This window comes from Protomyctophum bolini (genome assembly GCF_963924005.1).
Source record: "Protomyctophum bolini genome assembly, chromosome: 6".
Taxonomy (NCBI): domain Eukaryota; kingdom Metazoa; phylum Chordata; class Actinopteri; order Myctophiformes; family Myctophidae; genus Protomyctophum; species Protomyctophum bolini.
In genome coordinates, this window is record NC_137867.1 from 14,433,762 (window position 1) to 14,454,876 (window position 21,115).

General features: G+C 44.0%; 2 protein-coding genes across 2 annotated transcripts; both read left to right on the forward strand.

The window, feature by feature from the left end:
* Positions 1-2,588: 2,588 nt before the first annotated feature.
* Positions 2,589-4,040, forward strand: LOC308316914 (uncharacterized protein; the record flags this gene model as incomplete). The annotated part of the gene is made up of 1 exon (XM_080765699.1): positions 2,589-4,040. One exon carries the CDS (start codon positions 2,589-2,591, stop codon positions 4,038-4,040), a length of 1,452 nt encoding a protein of 483 aa, XP_080621825.1.
* Positions 4,041-17,114: 13,074 nt separating this feature from the next.
* On the forward strand, positions 17,115-19,342 carry gas1a (growth arrest-specific 1a). The gene has a single exon (XM_080766206.1). The coding sequence runs from the start codon at positions 17,688-17,690 to the stop codon at positions 18,468-18,470; it is 783 nt and encodes a 260-aa protein (XP_080622332.1). The 5' UTR covers positions 17,115-17,687; the 3' UTR covers positions 18,471-19,342.
* Positions 19,343-21,115: the final 1,773 nt, after the last annotated feature.

Consider the following 21,115-nt stretch of genomic DNA (forward strand, 5'->3'; position numbering starts at 1 on the left):
TGCACTCTCTATAGGCCCAGACTGCCAGACTCCATACACAGAGACAGCCAGAGTCCATGACTGGGTCCAGGAAATGACCGTGATTATGCCAAAAGTCCCCTCTGCTTCAGTGTCCCTCATGGTGATGGATATGGTATGTAATAGAGAGGGGACGGGACCTCAATGGTGAATTTTGTCCTCTAGCAAGTAGAGGGTTAGGGTTATTATTGGAATAAAGTTCCATGGAGTCGAGTCTCGTTTCCACCATGGGTACATACAATGCGGCTCTCAATGGTGAATGGGGCCAGAACTACAGTACACTTAATTTGTGTCTATGTGGATAATGTGCGCATATACTCTTGAGTTCACCCATCTCTTTTTGGGACTGTCTCTGATATTATTATATTTATGTTTGATAATATCACTGTCACGGGGCAGCCCGTGCCCTATACATTATTATACAATGATTGAGGACAATGTACACTTCTTCTTTTTTTTCAACAATGTATTTATTTTCCTTTTTCCACATACATGACAATACAAATGAACAAAGAAACAACAATGAACATTACAAGACAATTACTGATATAAAGAAAGCAAAACAACAATAACAAAAAAACAACAGCACTACTCCTCTTCAGCTCCATCCATTAAATGATTTGACAAATTATTGTTCTTAATATAACTTTGTTTGTCCTACAATGTACACTTCTAAATACACAGCAGCTTCCATTTGACTAACATTGACGGCTGGCTTTGGAAATAACTGTGTGGAAGTGTTCGTCATGGACAGTTGGTACTTCCTGGTATTTCCCAAGGACTGTCTAAAGAGGACGGGACGCGAAGACCGTAAGGGCGCCGCCATGTTGCTCACATGGTGCTCCATGGAAGGAAAGAAACATGCGCAGTTGAGACCAAGGAAGCTGAACGCAGAAGTGTTGGCTGCATATAGCCCATTGCGCATGTTTCTTTCCTTCCATGGAGCACCATGTAAGCAACATGGCGGCGCCCTTACGGTCTTTGCGTCCCGTTCTCTTTAGACAGTCCTTGGTATTTCCCAATGCATTTTAATGTTTGAAGTGTTCTGTTTATTTATTGATTGGTCACCTCACCTCATCAGTGCAGGCACGCCTCTCTAAATTGGAGGGTGCCAAGTATTGTAGAGGAGGAGGGGTGTGTGGTCTGTCTGTATTTAAGAGCAATATTTTAGTAGTCTGTTGAAATATAATGTGGAGTGAGAAATGTAACTTATATTATGTTGTACAACCTCCTTTAAAGGTGAGGTTAGTCATAGCCTATGAGAATGTATAGCTGGGTTTAATGACTTAATTGATTGCATGCCATGTGGTAGGATCCACTCCCTATAAGAGGGAGACTGCAGGGGCATTCATTTAGTTGGGCTTGGAACAACAAGCTTAAGTATTTGTTGGAGGATTTGTTTGGGAGAAAATAAAACAACCCAAACATTGCTTCTCTGGACATTTTTGGAGCCTTGACCAATTGGCCAACTTCACAATTCACAATTCATCAAATTCATGAAAACATGTATTTAACAGGATTAATGTAATTTAACAGATAAACCATGACCCTACAGAATGTTCAGTGAACATCATTTTTACAAGCTCACAATGTGTTGCGATGTGACACATTGCAGCTGTTTTTCATGCACGACCCCTAATAGAGTACGCCTGCACAGACACGTGTGCCGGTTTTGGGACTTCGGTTTGTCGAGATGAATATATCTTCCCACAAAAATGTTGCCAGTAAGCTTTGAGAAGGCCAATGAATCAGTAGGCAACCCAGGGGTCATAAAAGGCCTCCCAAACAAGCCGTTGCACATCCACGCTCACATTCCACCCAGCTGAAGTGACGGCCAGAGGCCAGCAATGTGAGGCACCTCCAAATGCCAGCGGTTGAGGTCGTAAACCTTAGCTACCACAGTGGGACACACCTGCCCTCTCTTTTAACACAGGAGGAGACATGGATGCACACCTGGCTATACTGTAGCTTGAGATGTTAATGCAGTTCTTAAAAATAAAATAAAAAAGCTAACGAGGAGCACCTTGAGAACAATACGTATGATTTGATTCCCCCCCCCCCCCCCCCCCTCTATTATTGACACCAGGAAAAACAATCTCTCTGCAATACGCAGCAATATGCACCTTTTCTCACGCACGCACACACACACACACACACACACACACACACACACACACATCATCATCATCATCATATATGGACACGGGACCTAGTAGGTGAGGACACGAGGGAGTGTGGTGCCCAGGCGTTGAGGTGAGGACTCCAGGGAGTGTGGTGCCCACTGCCCAGGCGTGGGCTTGGGCACATAGACTTGGCTGCCATATGACGTAATCCTCGAAAATATAGCTAAACCTGCATATGGAGTACCCTGATGTCCTCACTATGACGTGATAGTACTGCCGTCATGGAGACTTAAGACCTCCAGGAAGGCGGACCTCCATTCCAGATTGGCTGTTCTGGTACTGTGGTATTCTGGCTCGAAGCCAACTCCTAGGATTGTGGAAGAGGGAAGTTATATGGAGTGGATGAAAAGGCAAGTGGAGGACCGCTCTAGGGCCATTCCATCACAGATGCCTCCAGCCTCAAAGATCCCTGAGGGGGAACCAATCGCCCAGGATGTACAGCCAATGGTGGCTGGCTCACAGACAAACACAGGAACCGAGGAGGGAGGAGAGATCCAGGTGGGATTAGAGGGGGAGAGATCAGAGACGGGCAGAAGGCGAGATACAGAAGGAGAAGCCAAATTGTCAACCCACTGCCCAGATTTATCTGAGGGCTCTCCAGCCCTGACTGCCAGCGCAGAACCCAGGGTGGAATCACAGCAACTTGAGCAAGAAGACACTTTTGCATCGCTCCAGGCCTTCTGGGAAAAGGCCCGGTTCCGCCTCAGGCTCCTTCGTGGTCACAGCGACGTTGTCACCTGCGTCGTTGCCATTGACAACCAGGTGGTCTCCGGGAGTCGAGACACAACGGTGAAAGTGTGGCATGTCCCCACGGCGACGGAACAGAGGAACCTGGGAGGTCACAGCGGGGGTGTCACCTGTTTGTCGGCCCCTCCCCCCGAGTACTGTAGGAGGCTAGCGCGGTCGCTGTCTCTATCGGAGAAGGAGAGGTTTGTCCTGAGCGGCTCACTGGACTGCTTTGTGAAGATCTGGGCCTTAAGCACTGGCCACTGTATGAAGTCCATCTACACCTGGAACGCTGTCACTGCTCTCTGCTTTGTGCCTGAGGGTGCCGGCTACATAATCACTGGATCAGACGGTGGCAAGGTTCAAGCCTGGAGCTGGAACACCTTGGAGAACTGTCAGTCGATAAACGTTCACCAGGAGGCGGTCACCTCCATCCAGTCTCAGGGCCCGTTGGTGTTCTGCGGCTCAGCCGAAGGCGGCGTGTCTGTGTGGGAGTACCTCTACTCGAACCATGAGCCCCTCCGCCCGCTGCACCACTGGACGATCCAGGTGACCGGCTACAGGGGAGGAGCCCGTCTGGCCCTCAGTCCCCGGGGCGACCAGGTGTTTGTGGCCCACGGTCAGGACTGTGTCCGTATACTTCACTGGAGGACAGGGGCTGTATCCACACTGACCAATCACAGCGGTATCACCGGGGTAACAGACTGTGTGCATCAGACTGCGGGCCTTCTAATTGGCTCCTGCTACGATCTGACCAATGGGGAGAGCTCTCTGAACTTATTTTCTCTTCCTGAGTGCAGGTACCTAGCCTCACTGACCAGCGCAGAGGCTCCCAGAATCCTCTCCTTTGCACCATGGCTCACCGGGAGCGGAGGTTGCTCCTGGGTTACAGGGGGTAACAAGCTCATTTTGTGGGAGCAGCTTCACAAATCTAGTAAGCGTAGGGGTGATGTCATGGCATGGCGAGACAGCCAATTGGAGGACTTACTGTTAGAGTCAGAGGGCGATACTGAAGATGAAGAGCAGAGTGATGATTATGAGGATGATGAAGGTGCCAACAATGAGAAAAATGAAGCGCAGTCTGCCTCTTGGTTCCGCTGTGTTCTTCAGTGAGAGGCAGTCGCATGCTTTCACACACGGACACATACACACACCTTGTATAGTTGTTACTCTCCGAGTCAAGAGTCAACAATTATTGTAAACGTAGTAACAACAGTGGGCCCAAATTGGAAAATAACAACTGATTAAATAAAAATGGGTACCCAATAAGTCTTTTGAGCGCACTCAGGGCAGACGTTCTTGGGTACTGAGGAATGACAGGAACAGCTGTTGCTTGTGGTGGTTGAAGGTTCAACAGAAAAAAAGAACAGTCAGGCTTCTTCCTTTAAATTCTCATACAAAGATGAGTGGTCTTCTCTTCTGGTGTCCACTTACAATATGAATCCTCTTCTATAATCTATCGTCTATCGTAGTATACTCTGAATTGCATAACTGAGTGGGGCATGAAATTCCACCTTCGTTCCCGACCTTCATCAGAATAATAACTAGAAAGGTGAAATTCTGGTCAAATTGCAAGTTTGGTTGCACCGAGCACACTTATGTACAGATCTTAGCTTGTTAAGTAAATCAAAATGTGTACAGTATGAACAAAATAAAAAATTGTAAAATTAGTACCACACTTTAAACGACCACTTCACGTTCAACCTGGAAGGCCACTCGATAAGCCCCTTTGGGGTTTTTTGGCACTTCCAGCACATCATGTATGTAACTAATCTTGTTTATATTAAAAATCACACCCGTGTGAAGTGAGGGGCGGTGATATAAAACAAACGGTGCCAACACAAACATTAAATGCCATTAACAATAAAGAGACAATATGACGTAATGAGTTACAAAATGATGTCAGTTTTCCCTTCATTGTCAATGGCGTTTATTAAACAAACATTGAACTAAAGACAAACATTAAACCTGTATATAGGAGGGGCCAGGGCCCTTCAAAAATCTTAATAATTTTGTAAAAAGAAATCTGCCTATTGATGATGTCACTGGTGGAGGGTTTCTGAACTGCCCACAGCCCTCCTATGAGACACAGACTGAGTAGAAAATAATTGTGCTATTTTATCATGATTATTAATGAGGACCTATTATATGAAGATAGGTTGAAAAATGGTGAAGTGGTCCTTTAAGTACAGATCTTAGCTAAAGTAAATCAAAATTAGAGCCTAAAAAGAAAGACCCGATTTATGGCTGTGAGTAACCCCTTTTGATAGTTTAAATGATGATTGCCATCTCCCCACGACGTTGCCTACTATGGCCAACACTACTGACCGTCGCTTCCACTTCAAGTGGCGGTCCATTGTGACCTTGACGGCAGCTCTTGCCCTCGTATTCCTGCTCTTCACGATGTGGCCACGTCCGCACAGCCTACATGAGTGGTCAGGCTGCACCTGGGCGGAGTCCCGCTACAACGACACCTACCCGCTCAGCCCTCCCGAGTACACACTACAGGGCATCCGGTGCCATCGCCGACCTAGACACAAGGTCCCGCAGTGACGAGGACCCAACGTGGTTACGTGTCCCACAGCGGCCACAAGGTGTCGGTGGAATGGGACCACAAAACCCCACCCATGGATTCTCCTCCTTTAAATTCGTCCCCAACACGGGCGACCAGTTCATCCTTGCGCTCAAGTGGCCCAAACTACCGCCCAAACTACCGCCACATACATCATGGCCTTTACACTAGACGGACACATCCTCTTACCCGAAACCAAAATAGAGGACGTAAAATACGAGGGGCTGGAGTTCATTTAGAGGGGATCATTTCCTCCCAATGAACTCCAGCATTGGAGGCTATAGCCCCTCCAATGCATGGCTTTTGAAAATGACATCATATGGCAGACAAGTCTATCTGCTTTTTAATGTTTGTTTAGAGCACTTATGACGTAGATCGATTGGCAGCCAAGTCTATATGGACTTTTAATGTTTGTTTAGGGCAGCAGTTAAACAAACATTGACGATGTGAGACGTCATGTGGCCAATATATATACAGTGGGTGCCTCTCACTTCACCCCCTTGGTTGCTCCTGGGTTACCGGCTGTCACAAGCTCATTGTGTGGGATCAACTTCACAAATCTGGCAAGCAGAGGGGTGATGTCATGGCATGGCGAGAGCGAGACAGCCGATTGGAGGACACGTGGAGTCAGGGGGCGATACTGAAGATGAAGAGCAGATTGATTATTACGATGAGGATGATGAAGGTGCCAACGATGGAAAAAATTAAGCGCAGTCTGCCTCTTGGTTCCGCTGGGCTCTTCAGTGATCTCTTCTCATCCTTACACACACACACACACACACACACACACACACACACACACACACACACACTTGTATACTTGTTACTCTCTGATATAAGGAATAAATCACAGGCATGTAAGAGAACAGTTTAACAGTGGACCCGAATGAGTTCCAATATGGAAATTAACAATTGAAATACAATGAGTACCGAATAAAGTCTTTTGAGTGCACTCAATTAAAAAAAGGGCAGATGTTCTTGGGCACTGAGGAATGACAGGAACAGCTGTTGCCACTAGGCTGAGGAAGAAATGCCACTTGACATTTTTCCCAAAACCCTCCTATCCTGTTGGAGACCTGTGCCTCGAGGGGCACTTTTCCCTTTGGCCTGCTGAAAGAGTCAGTGTTGGTCAAATATTTGTTTGCTCGGTGAAGTGAATCACAAAACAAAGAAATCAAAACAACATAGAAACTAGTTTGTTTTAGTTAGCCTTTAAATGCTTTTAAGGAACATTCCTGATAAGAGTCAAACCCTTGGAACCAAGTTATCAATTGAATAAAAATAACAGATTCTTTCCAAATAATATCATCATACTCTAGATATGGAAATATTTCCAATAGCAGTTTTTATTACTGCTGGGTGGAGTTTTTATTTGACATTAGCTGTGATATCATAGCTTATATGAGGTGTTCCAGCGTTATGGCTGTCTGTCCCTGTGTCTGGTTTGGACTGTTGGCTGATGGCCTCTAATAATTATTGTTGGCTGCGTGATGTTGTTTGAGAGTGGTTTCCATGAGCGACCAGGGCTCCACTGGCATACATAATCGGTTCAGCCCTGGCTCGGTATTGCTGCCAGTACACTAGCCATGTTAGGAAGTGCCCAGACTGGTGAGACATAGCCTACTGACGTTGACCTGTTTGCTTTTGTCAATTACCGATTTGTGTCATATGCCACAACATACAATATGTTCATTGAATGAACGCTTCTCCTCCCTAGAAGTTGGTGGTTGTTTGACTATAATGAGAAACAGCTTGTCATGCTTGATGAACTGCAGGGCTCATTATTTCACACACACAGGCGTGCCGCACGCGCGCGCACACACACTTCTCTTTGCCTTCAAGAGGTAAATATTATAGAATAGGTGAACTACCTTATATCAGTGTGAGACATATCTACAGCCCAACAATACAACCCACTGAGCTCTCGGTTGAGCTCATAAATTGCCACAGCAGAGTTGTAACCTTGATGTGAACTAAGCAGACTTCTTTCTCTCCGAGCCCAGCATCCTGATGGATTACCTGAGGTTGACCTGGGGTGCTAGTTGTGATGAATCTGTCCAAACCCATCTGGGGGCCCCCTGGAATTACTGCCTGGCTGTTATCGACTGAAAGCAGACACCAACGGGTTGCGTTAAGGCAAAATACCAGCACCAAGTGGACTTTTGTTAAACATCCGCAACTTTGGTTGCAAATTCATGTAGTGAGAATCAGCCTGAGCACCTGGATTCTACAGTGTTGGGAGCAATAGATTAGCAAACCGTCACTGTCAGCTAGAAATGTAGACGCTTAAGCTTAAGAATATGGGTTCTGGCAACTAAAATAGACCACATTTACAAATGTGTACAGAAACACTTTTCCGTAGCTACACTGATAACAAAAAACGAAATCAGCAGGAATCACAGAGTTGTAAATATATTTTCTAATATGGAATACATCAAGTTTGTATTAGACCGAGAACAAAACAACTGCTAGTTGATCATGTTTGATGTGGTCAAATCTTACCACTGAAGCTTAGCATTGGACCTTGTGTGCATCTTCCATCCAGAGGGATACCAGTGTTCAAAGTGTGTCAGCCATAGCAAAGCAATCACTTAATAACACCCCATTAATTTCGAAAGGCCTAAATGACCGTCAACATAAATCTGCCACAGACAATATAATTACACCCTGTTATCATCTTGTCTGTTATTAGTTGAGCTGTCTTTAAAATAAGTAAATGTAAACATACAGTATTAGTGTGTGCGCGCTGTGTCAGCTAGCAGTAGCCTACATGCACAACACTAATGCTTGCTCGTTGTAGGACAGTGTCGTTGTAGGACAGTGTCGCTCACCGGACATAGCAGATCTACAAGCTCACAATGCATTTGTCTATGAGCCTGGTGTCCTATGGGGGTACAGTTCACATGTGCACGCACACACACACACACACACACACACACACACACACACGCATTACAATTTCCATGTGGGTAGAAGGTGATGTAACGTTATGCTCTGTACAGTAAATCCACATTATCCATTGCCAGCTATATATTAGTGATCCACCCTGTGGTGATTAGCAGAACCACATCTATATGAAGCAATTTAAATAACAAATAAAATAAACGAAATTAATTATATTTGGGCTCCATAAGTATACAACACACTTCATAAATTGCAATACGCTTCCGTTCCAAGCAGCACTTCTAACAATGTCAAATTGAGTCAACATTAAAGCGTTACTTTGCATTTGGTTGACACCCTCTAATTACCCCTTAGCCTTGGATTGGTCACATGATTTCTACCCATAGCAATTCTCTCTGAGTCAAGAGTTCAATGAGGATTGATGCCTCTGCTGCTATGTCAGCCATGTGCTTTTGGTTTTGTCATTGGACAGGCGCTGCCATAGAACTCTGCAGCACAGTCAAACTTTACTGATGGCAATGTACACCTTACACCACAACAAAAAACACCATATATCATCTCAACCCCCAAATTGGAATCACATGGCAAAGTGCCCTCTAATAGAGCACCTCCAAAAGCACTTTCACTTTTGAACGGTTCACAAATGCGTAAAAGTATGTCAGAGAAACAACGTATCCCCCGCAGCTTCCTCGGATTCATAGTAGATCGGGTGGACCTGACAACTGCAACCCATGATTTACGCAGCTCTGGATAGGCCACCTGGCCTGGCACAGATAGGCACTCCACTGAGTGCACCCTAAAGGCCTGCAGTCCACACCAATGCAACTCCTCGCGACAAAACTGTTTTAAGGAAAATCAACATAGTTGCAAGGATTTGCATGTTGCAAGGAGTTGCATTGTGAATCATTGGTGTGGACTGACCTTTACAGTTCATTACTATTACTTCTGAGGTGGTACATATGAATGCATGCAGATTCACATCATGTATTGTCTTCCACTGCAAGTACTCAATTACCGCATCCTTGGTTGGGATGAATGTTCTCATTGCCACAAAGTCTTCACAGAACCTTGGGTTATTAGTAGATCCGGACTTTAGTCTGATAGCTAAAGGCCACAGTAATCTTTCATTGAGAATTGGATTCGACTGGGAATCCAGTGCCAGCAGGACTGGGCTGAGTTCATTTCCTCTGTGCAGAGCGTGGGAGGATGGGGGGGGACACTGAGGGGCTGCAATGGGGCAGTGGTCTTGCAGGAGTCTGGAATGACATGCAATTAGTCAGCCCCGAGCAGATGACCAATATCATCTCACCAAGAGAGGCTGGAATAGAGGCCCATCTGTACTCAACAGCTGCAGGAGGAAACGGGTCTTTGCCTTTCTTAGACATTCAGAGAGAGAGAGAGAGAGAGTGAGAGAGTGCAGTGAGAGTGTTGATGGGGAGGGGGTGGGAGAGTAACTTAGAAAGTCTGCGGCTGTGTGTGTGTGTGTGTGTGTGTGTGTGTGTGTGTGTGTGTGTGTGTGTGTGTGTGTGTGTGCGTGGATACCTACAGATGGGATGGAGGAGGGGGAATAGGAAGAAGAAGGAAAAATGGAGGGGTTTAACAACCCTACCCACATCTGTTTATTTAGAAAAGAACCCGTTGTGTCATTCAGTTATTCTAACAGCCTACACCAGGGCCAATGTTAGTCCCACAATGACGGCTTTTTAAATACACAGTTTACACTCCTATGAAGTGGCCTCATAACGGCGTTGGAGCCTCAGGAACGTGCCAGAAGGGGGAACATGCCAGGGTTTCACATTCCCTCCCTCCCTACTTGACGTCTCTATAGCACTCTGTGATGCCAGAGGTTGGGGAGGGGATGTCTGGCGGGGGCCATTCGGGCCCATTTGTCTTGGTCTTGTGTGCTTTTTCTGGGTCTAATCTCTTAAATTGGTACTACAGGCTTGGCGGTGTGCCAAGAAACTGGAGGGGCTTCATGGGTACACTGAGGCTGAAAGCTGTGCTTGATGGCGTGATAGGATTCTTGTTGTGTACTGTTTATGTTTGCTGTCAACTGGATACTCTGCGACAGACGGGTATGATTGTTTAGGACACACGACACAAGGAGGCTTAAACTGAGTTCAGACCTGAAGATATATATTTGTTTCCAGTCGCTTCAATTGCTTCACTTTGGTCGCGCAGGTCAGCGTTGGTAAAAAATAAGTCCCTTCGCTCTGAATATATTTAACATAATTCCTGCTACTATATAATTTATGAGCAGCGAAATTAGTTCCGGCTAGGGGCGGCTGTGGCTCAGGAGGTAAAGCACGTCGTCCAATGATCCCTGGGTCGGCGGTTTGAATCCTGCCTCCTCCTGTCTACATGTCGAAGTGTCCTTGCGGGCAAGACACTGAACCCTACATTGCCTCCAATGAGTCAGTCGGTGTGAGCTCGCCACCATTGGTGTGTGAATGTTGGAAGTGAGGACGCTGGCGTTGACTGTTCGCCGCTTCACCTCCCAATGTATGAATGAATGAACCATTGTAAAGCGCTTTGAGCACTTGGAAAAGCGCTCTAAAAAATGCAATTCGTTAATTCATTATTTTGTCTTTGCACATTGTTTGTATTTAGTTTTTTTTTCCCACCGTTGCTGAGTCAGGGTGGTCAGTTCAGTTGGAACTGGATGAATAAAATATGCCAAACATTTCTGGGGTTCCAGACATCATCACTGCAGGTCGCTTCAGTTGGATTTTTCCAGCCTGGCGACACCAGGCAGCTGTTTGCTTCGTTCACGCCGTGCCCGTCCGCACAACTTCTCGTCTTTGCATTGACTTTGTATGTAATCACGACCGCTCTAACTATCTAGGTCTGAACACAGCTTTAGACCCCAATATGCATTCATGCTAAATGAACCTGGCGATGAGACTGTGAACATATTTGTGCTTCATAGTTTGGCGAAAGAAAGTGTTGTGTAATGTCGCTCAACAAAAATGACATTCTTGTTACAGCTAAACAAACAGCTTGAGATAAATATGACTGTTGCCGTGACCAATATCGAGCTGATGTTGAAGTGTCATTTCTTTGAATCGCGTGCATCAAAACATGGTAAAAAATAAATGATCGTTCCATTTTATGATTAGTGTGCATTCATAGTTGCACGCAAACTGCGTGTGTGATTGTCACAAGTCACTGTCATATGTTTCTCCGCTATAACAATGCTGAGCCCTTTAATGAACAACAGATCAGGAATTTACAGTACTTGTGGTCAGAGTGATTATGTATACATTTGCTTTGTTGTGTTTTATGTTGTTAAATTCTTTCTTACGGCACTCCATGTTTGGGGGATTAAGGTCATATGTCTGTGAGGGGGATAGGTCTTTATTGGTGTGCCCATATGTGCTCGTGCTTGTCTGTGTTGGTATGAAAGGCCTTTAGGCCCTGTATAAATAGCCACTTATACAAGCTGAGAGGCTGAGCAGCATGTGTTGCAACAGCTGGCGTTATGATATCTGGAGTGCGGAGCCCGCATCTAAAGATTCAGAATCCACTTCCTGCCTGTAGGCCAATCAAATGCTGGTATGGCACACAGGTGATGGTGAAACTGTTGCAGAGGTGCTTCTACAGAGCTTCCATGGTGTGGATGAAGAGAGATGAAGGAGGGATGAAACATTTCCGGTTTCATTTTTCTTTTTTATATAGTGACTATAGTCACCGAGTAACTTAATTCATTTCTAATTCTAGTTCTTCCTTGTGCTATTCAAAAACTATTGAATCTTGTTTGATTTGCTCCAGCTGAAGAACAGTGATTATATATACCTGTGTGTGTGTGTGTGTGTGTGTGTGTGTGTGTGTGCGCGCGCACACGCACGCACGCACACACACACATATATTATATGAGGACACTTTATTTTGCAAGAGTAACCTGGCCAAAATAGAAACATTGCACGGCAAAAAAAGGTTTCAGGCATTAAAAGAACGTGTCAAGTAAGATTTTTGCGCTTAAAGATAATATTTAAATATTTCTACTTTATGAAATGGTTTGCTGCTTGCCATATTTCTGTTTCTCAAATAATGTGCTTTATAATCATGTGACTCAGCAGTGACAAGCTGAAAACCAGTTTAACATACTGGCTGCCTTCAGGAATTGCTCAATTAAATAGATAAATGAATACACAGACATGGGCAAAAATGTAGAAGGAAATTAATTCTTAATCTTGGCCTCTTCCATTTCAATTAACTTATCAGTTATTACCGTTATTGTTCCCCCTAAATCCCATAGAGGAAGCAATTTGAATGGATAGTTCCTGCCGAGTCATTTCCTGTATTCCGATATTTCCTTTTTGAGACAGCACGGTACTGGCCATTCCCACTATACCCAGCTCCACCGGGACTCAGCCTAGTCACTAACTGATGCAACATACCTCTATGTCTGGACAGTGGACATATAACAGCAACTTCACATAAAAAGAATAACCCATTTTATCAGAAAAGCAATTATATAGACTTTGAATGTTATAGATTCACTAGGCCTGCCCCCTCATTAGCAAATAATCAATTAAAGGACCACTTTGTTTTAGTTTTTTTTCAACCGGTTCATGTTTTAGGTTGTTATTTTTTTTTCATTATTATTTACTGCTTTCTTTCGTTTTAGGGATTTTCATGATTTATTTACAGGGGCGGGGACATTGGGGCAAGTGGCCAAATATGTATTTATTTTACTATTTTTTTCTGCGATTTCTTTATTATTATTTACCCGTATTGAGCCTACAAAACACTGTATGGCATCCCCCTACTATTCCGATCCTGTGATCTTTTGTGGCCAGAAGTTGTGGCCATATTAAAGTTGTCCTTTAATATGTCCGCTTGCTTTCAGTCGATCAAGACTTTGTTAATTGATACTTTCATTATATTTTCCCTCATGCTGAATGAGTCGTTTTAAAAACTGTCTCTTGTAAACTGTGGTTCTTTAGAACCAAGGGAGGTATAGCACCACCAAGAGAGGTTCCCGATTACTAGCAAAAGAACCAATTTTAGAGCTATATTGGACCATTTGTGTTTAGAGCTTGGGAGTAGAGTGATTCATTGGCTTGGGGCACAAATAAAATCACATTTATGTGACCTTTTCACCTGGGACTGGATCATATTGCACCACACCCTTACAAGAAATAGAAACTATATACAGTATATATATATATATATATATATATATATATATATATATATATATATATATATATATATATATATACACACACAGCCTATTGGAATATTTACTTCCTAGACTTTATGTTTGGATTCCTCATTCCTGTTGGAATGTCGGCCTGTTTATTTCATTCAACTGAACTCCATAGCCTGGTATGGTGAGCATTAACATGAAACAGCAATGAACCTAGCTAGTTTTTACTGTTTTGAGCATCAGCAGGGGATGGTTTTAATATCATTATGTTTGTCCCTTAATTGGACTGTTGCGGCAAGAGCTCGCATTTAATTGAGCCCTCAAAGTAACAAAGCACAACTCTCTGTCAAGCACATCTGGTTTACACATATTGTTGTTGGCAAAAGAAAAAGAGGGTAGGATATTTCGATTAGCTTTCTTTTCCCTCCACAAATGTTTTGGGTTGGAAGTTTTTAGTTTTATGCAGTTGGTGAGATTCTGAGTAAGCCATAGGCAGACAATTACACCTGGAATGAATCAGTATTGATCAGCTGTATTGTGTGAAGAGTTGATTAAGTATATATGGTAAATATCCTGATAACTCCAAATGAATTGCATAACTCTAACCAAGCACAAACATGAAGCATATATTGAACTATTTGTGTAAAAAGAAAACGCTTCTACTTCTTTTGTCTCTATTTCAGATTATACATATATGCCAAAAGCACTTGAGAACAATTAACACACTCGATGACAACACACTCAATATTGTGTCCTCAGTGTTCATTTGACAATTTGTAACGTTGAGAACGAAAGGTTGCATTCGTTCGCAAGGATTTTGACTGTGTAGTGTTTCCATTCACTGTCCTTGGAGATAATGGCAGGAGAGGGACTCTGAAGGGATAGAGTTCCCTGTATCCATCATTTTGGATGAGCTGGGTCCTCAGAGGAGTGCCAGGAGAGCCTGTGCTAGCCAGCCGTAACTGACATTGAGTGCATTGTTTGCAATGGGAAGCTCATGGCTGTGGCCTAAAGGTACATTCCTGAGATCAGAATGCTGTTTGAAACACAAACAGCCTTTGTGCCCTCCCAGCTCTCTCTGCCTCTGTCTCCCTCATCCACATCAAGCCTCAAGTACTAAACGGTCTCCTCCTTGCTCATGTGTCAACATGTGGGCTATCATTTTACGCACACATCCACATATGCACGTGCAATTGCATGCACACAAACACACAGACACACTACACACACACACACACGCGCGCGCGCGCGCACGCGCGGACGTGCGTGCGTGCACACACAAAACGAGAGCCACTAATCCGGTCAATTTTGAAAATGAGGTCCAACTTGCAAGTCTATTTATAATTGTATTCTAAAATAATAAGACATTTTCTAAAAATAAGTAAACATCTCTGAAGTATTCAGCTCAGCATCACAACATACTGTACTATCATGTTTTGTATCTGTGAACAATAAACAACACACATCTAACTAGTCAAAAGGGAGACATCGAAGAGGAAGGATGGATGAATGGAGAATCAACATAATTATGGAATGTCAGAACATTGACATCAGGGCTCTCCATATATGGGTTTAATTGCGACAGTAGGTCACATTTACTATGATCCCTGATTTACTATCATCTCTGATGATGTCACGAGACCTGGGCACCATATACGACGGCCTTCCTCATGTATGGGGATTTTGAGTGATACACTAACTGACTGACTGACTGACTGACGGGAAATGTACGATTCCATAGTTTACTGCGACCTTTGGTCACAATAACAATACGTGTGGATGAAAAGAGAATTAGAAATGGTTGCTCACAGGAGCGCAAATCTCCAGCAAAAAAATAGGAATGTCCAAATTAATAAAACACTGTTTGACACAGTAACATCAAATCACATCTTTCTCCTCTCTGTCTGTCTATCTGTCTCTGTTTCCTGTGCACGTGCACATGCATATCTTAGATGTGCGGAGTATGGTGTCAGTCTCCTGTGCATGTGCACATGCTTCGACACATAGGTGTGCTGTTTCTTTCTCCGAGTGTCGCGCACATATGCACACACATAAGTGCACTGCACTGTGATATGGAAGAGACAGATGTAGCGATCTTGATATGATCACATGTGCAGGACTGACAGCTTGTGCTTGATTAGCTAGTCCCACTCCATAGTTGCTGACATGCATCCCTTAGCGGCAGGGGCGGTATTGCAGTCGCTGTACTGCACTGTTGTGATGAAAAGAGAGCTGAGCCAGAAGGCAAAGCTACCGAGCAATTTTCGTTGCTACTCTCACCTATGGTCATGAAGTGTGGGTCATGACCGAAAGAATAGGGCCGCGAATACAAGCGGACTAAATTACTTTTCTACGACGAGTGGCTGGCATCTCCCTTATAGGCTGAGAAGTTCAGTCATGCGAGAGAGACTCGGAAAGGAGCCAGCTTAGGTGGTTTGGGCATCTGGTCAGGATGCCTCTTGAGCGTCTCCCTATAGGGAGGTCCTCGATGCACGTCCCACTGGGAGGAGACCCTGGGGCAGATCAAGGCGCAGTTGGAGGGATTACATCGACTCACTGGCCTTGGAACTCTGTTGCCCCCGCAACCCGACTAGGGAAGCGGTTGAAGATGGACGGATGGATGGTATAGTAGTTTGCAAAATTAGCTGCGGACACACAGACAGACTGACATACACAGGGGTGAAAACTAATCTACGCCCAGCTTTACCAGGCGGAAATAATAATAATTTGCAGTTAGGGGACGATGTGGAGTCTGAAGAGGTGAGCTTTCAGACGGTGATGGAAAATGGGGATTTAGTGTACAGTCCTTACTGACTAGGAAGGTAATCCCACACCTTGGGACCTAAGGAGGGAAGAGTTTATTGTATAGCGTTGGCCAGGATGTTGTAAGGAATTCTGGTGTTATGTCCTGGGAAGGCGTGTAGGACGGCCATGACAATGATTTATTAGTGAGGCCATTTTCAGTAGTGAGGCCATGCATACGCACAACACAGTAATGATCATTTTTGCAATTGTGTCAAATGGGTCACTGCCAGAGGTTGGTACCTTGCATGGCTTCCGCCGCAATCGGTGTATGAATGTGTGTGTGAATGGGTGAATGTGCATGTAATGCACAATCTATGTAAAGCGCCTTGGATAAAGGCGCTATATAAATGCACCATTTACCATTTAAATAAAGGTACATACATGTTTTAATTGACAAACTGAAACTATAGGAATACTATTATTTAATCACATTAAAAAGTGATTACCAAATTAGATGTAACAAATTCTCAAATTATACTAAATTGACCACTGAGTAGAATATGGATTCAATTTTTTTTTTTAATGTTGTGCAGATCATAATGAAATATGGATTTTTAATGTTGTGCAGATCATAATGAAATACACAGGTACTTGGAGTATTTCTTTCAGATATACATTTGGCATTTTATCTCCCCTCTGTCATAATAATTCCACCCACCCCAAACTCCCGCCCATGGCCTACGTAGGGACTCATAACAACTGGCCCACCAATGGGAACCACCTCCCTAATGTGTGCAACGGAGGGGGCCGTAAAGAGAAAGACAAATGCTGAAGGGGAGAGAAGACCACTTCGCGAACCAGAAGGGTTGTTGTTTTTCCTTAGTATTTGTTTGCGTTCCTGTGGCAAAAAGGACTTAAATGATTCTACATAGTCTGCCAACAGGCTCCGGGGATCGCGCGTACGCCTCTGGGCGAAGAGTCGGGTGGAGTTTACTGCCCTGAGAAGAACTGAGAGCGGATCGTTGAGCTACGTTACTGCCATTGGAAAGGAATGAGAGCCGCTGGAGAAACTTTCCCAAAGTAGTGGACAACTTTTCGCTCAGCTTTCCTTTTCTTTTTTCTTTTTGTAACGGTCGTTTTATACCAAGCATGTTACGGATAAAGGAACGTTCACTCGAACCAAACTGAAACTATGATGGAACAACTATAACGGGATTTCCAGTCGATATCTGGACGGAATAAACCCCATGCCAGCTTGTTCAATAGCACTGTACGAATCGGAATTAAATCCGGCTCCGGGCACAATCAATGGAAGTTCTTTAGCAAGTCTATTTACTCACATGTCATTGGCCTAAGTTTTTACCGTGCATTTGTAGCCATAACAATGGCATGTTCTGACACATTGGCCCAGTGCTTCCACAGATCCATTTGGCCTATCTGTTGCGTGTTTTTGTTTTTTGGCTACTTATCCGTGGCGTCGCCGTCCCACGGTCGGCGATTGATATGCTGGCAGGCAATAATGAACTGCCAGTCTGAGCCCGAGTGCAATTACGCGTATGGACAGTACTCGCACGCATGCGGACCCGTTCTGAACGGGGAGAGAAAGAAGTGCCCGAGCCACTGCATCTCCTCTCTCGTGCAGCTCAACCTGACCAAGAACGGCCCGGCGCTGGAGGACTGCAGCTGTGCGCAGGACCCCGTCTGCAGGAGCACGAAGCGGGCCATTGAGCCCTGCCTGCCGAGGACTAGCAACACGGGCTGCACGGAAGTCCGGCGCCAGTGCGAACGGGACCAGCAGTGCAGCTCCGCGATGCGCGACTATTTAATCCACTGTGGGAAACTTTTCAGCGGAGCTACCTGCACGAACGCTTGTCGGAATGTGATCGCGGACATGCGCAAGATACCCAAAGCAGAGCTATTAGACACATGCACTTGCGATGGCACGGAACGGGCCATCTGCGAGTTCGTCAAGAATAGTATGAGGACCCTATGCTTCGACTCTCCCGTCGTGGTGGAGGACGGTAGCGGGTCGGACTGCGAGCCGGACGATGACGAGGATATGCCTCCAGATCCCGAATATGTGGGGCGAAGCGGAGGCTCTCTCTCGGCAGCCCACTGTCTTTTCACCCTGCTGGCATCCATTTTGGCTCTATTGCATCTCCTTTAATCCGCGAGTTCATAATCTGTCCCGACCATTGTCCACATAAAGGGCAAACTAAACTTTTGTCACTCAATGACCGGCGTCTATTGTGAATGGTTAGAGCTTCGAAGACTACGTGAAAGGGTCTTTTGACAAAGGCCTAAATTGTTTGAATTGAGACTTCAGTTTCTGAAGGATATCAGATAATGATATTTTCTATGCAAGTGAGTCCAGGAACATTTTTATTTTTTATTTTGTATCCCTGTAGCCTACTTAAAGGCAATTCACTTGATGGTGCTGTAGGGCTTAATCGAATCACACCACTCCACGGCTCTCTAAATGCTTTGCTTATTTGATAAGCTAAATAGCCTACATAGTTTATTTTGTCACAGGCATTCTTTTTTAATAGTTCTAGAAATGGTTATGTATATGACACAATATGACAGAGTTGGCTTGTTTTGTTAATGCAAGGTTTTGATCAGTATAAGCTGTGCACTGCCAATCATGAACTATGAACTATTTTTATATGTTATATTGCCATTGGCGTCAGGTGATCTGATTTGCAAGTATTTAATGCTGGAATCCATAGGAATGGACATGTAAATAAATTAGGGAAAGTGAAACAGTAATTTATTACACACGTCCCAGTTACATCCAAATGTTCAACATGTGAATAAAAAAAAGTACGAATTCCAGCTTTAAAGGGAAGTTATTTGTGTGTATTTCTTTAAAGTAAATGTACAGTGTATAATAGCCTATAGATTTTTCAGAGAATCCTTTATGTTTGGCTATAAGATGATTTATTCACTGTGTAGCCTAGAGAAAGAAATGTCTAAATCCACTGTATGACTGCCTCAATGATATACTTTTATAGAAGGCATAAAAGAGACTTGAAATTATGTTTGACTCAGTTATTTGTTGACCCCCCCCCCTGTACTTCATTAATAGTATTGTGCCTTGTGCCTAAAATGTAGCCTAAGTGTGAATGCTGGATTATCACATCACCTCCACCATAAGGCCCAATAATTTGACACATGGCATTGGTGAGCCCCTTTAAAAATGATACTTTTTTTTTTACATTAAAATGAAGAGCAGAGCGGCTGTGTAACAACTATGTCCATTCAAATTTCAAGTCAACTGCCTCAGTTGACTGATAGCCTAATGACCTGCAATGTCTTGATTTAGCCGGCTGTTGTCAAAAGCAACTGCCACCATAAATCAACAGCCCCCCTGCCCTCTTTTCTCACCATTCTTTCGCCATATATCAGGCTCTAGCGAATTATTATCAGCATGTGTGTACTGTGTAGGCATTTGTGTGTGCTAAGTAGGCCTAATTCATTTTTTACGTTAAATATTTAGGCTAACTAAAATAGCCTATAGTAGTTATTTTTGTCAGACTTTTTTATTATTAGTTATTGGTTTTTATGTCGTCCTTATTTATCAGGCTGTTATTTGTCAGTGTCATTCAGAAAAGATTGTCATGCTCTCGTTCCCCTCTCTGCTGGCTTTCAGGGGAGGGGAACTTTAAATCAATGATTGCTGCAAAATGTTTTATTAGAGAAGGGACAAGAGCCCTCCAGCTGAATGGATGGAGGAGAAGTCGAGTGGCATCTTTGTCATGGTAATGTTAAGCACATAATAGTTCGGTCGCACAATAGGGAGGCACTTCATTCTTTCAGGCTGGCTTGACACCTCTAGAGAGCCGAGCGGTGGGGAACCATGTGGGAACGATCTGCTGCCTCTTGGGCTGCAACCCTCGGTATGCGGTCCTCCGCTACGATCCTGGTGCATTGAGAGAGAGCCGTTGGCCATTGGTAGCCAGGGTACCCCCTTTCCCTCGCATTTAGTTTCAGCAATTCGAAAAAGCACAGCATGCTTTGGTTTTAATAATGTGGGGTGTGTGTGAATGGATGAATGAGTGGCTGCAATTCTCACTCAACTAGCCTACTTATCATAAAGCATCACATTGAAATGCAAAACAATAATTTATTGCTATAGGTTGTTTAGGAACTAAAAAAAATCTCTCTCTCTCTCTCTCTCTCTCTCTATATATATATATACACACACACACACACACACACACACACACACACACACACACACACACACACACAGAGATAGGCTAGTGTAGGCCTAATTAGATTTGCTATCACAATATAAAATAATCATGTTAGGCTAATTATCAATTGTAAATAAAGTTGACACAAAAGCCAGCATTCCTGGGGAATGCATTGTTTTAGTAAAACCAGATTTAGATAACCCACACACACACACAGAGGGGGGGTGACATTGGGTGTAATTTACAAACTCTGTCTGTTTGTGTTCCAGGCCTTTGAGCGTGTGTAAGGTATCTCTGCCATCAAGCTTGCTCCAGTGAGTTCAGTTAACTTCCAAATTCTTTTTTGCTTGGCCTCACGAACAAATGTCCCACACCTTATCTCATCATGCTTATGCTTATAACAGGACCATGTGTAAAAATGGCACTGTTCCCTCCCTCAGTGATTGAACTTTGAAGTAAATTACAGAATATATTAAGTCATTGTAATAGGATCTAAAATAAATGCATACAATATAATCTACAGTATATTATGGTGTGTGTGTGTGTGTGTGTGTGTGTGTATTATATATATATATATATATTGTTATCCTTCCATTCCTTTTTTATCCTGAAG

Coding starts and splice junctions, on each gene's coding strand:
- gas1a (XM_080766206.1), top strand. CDS start 17,688: ATGGCATGTTCTGACACATTGGCCCAGTGCTTCCACAGATCCATTTGG.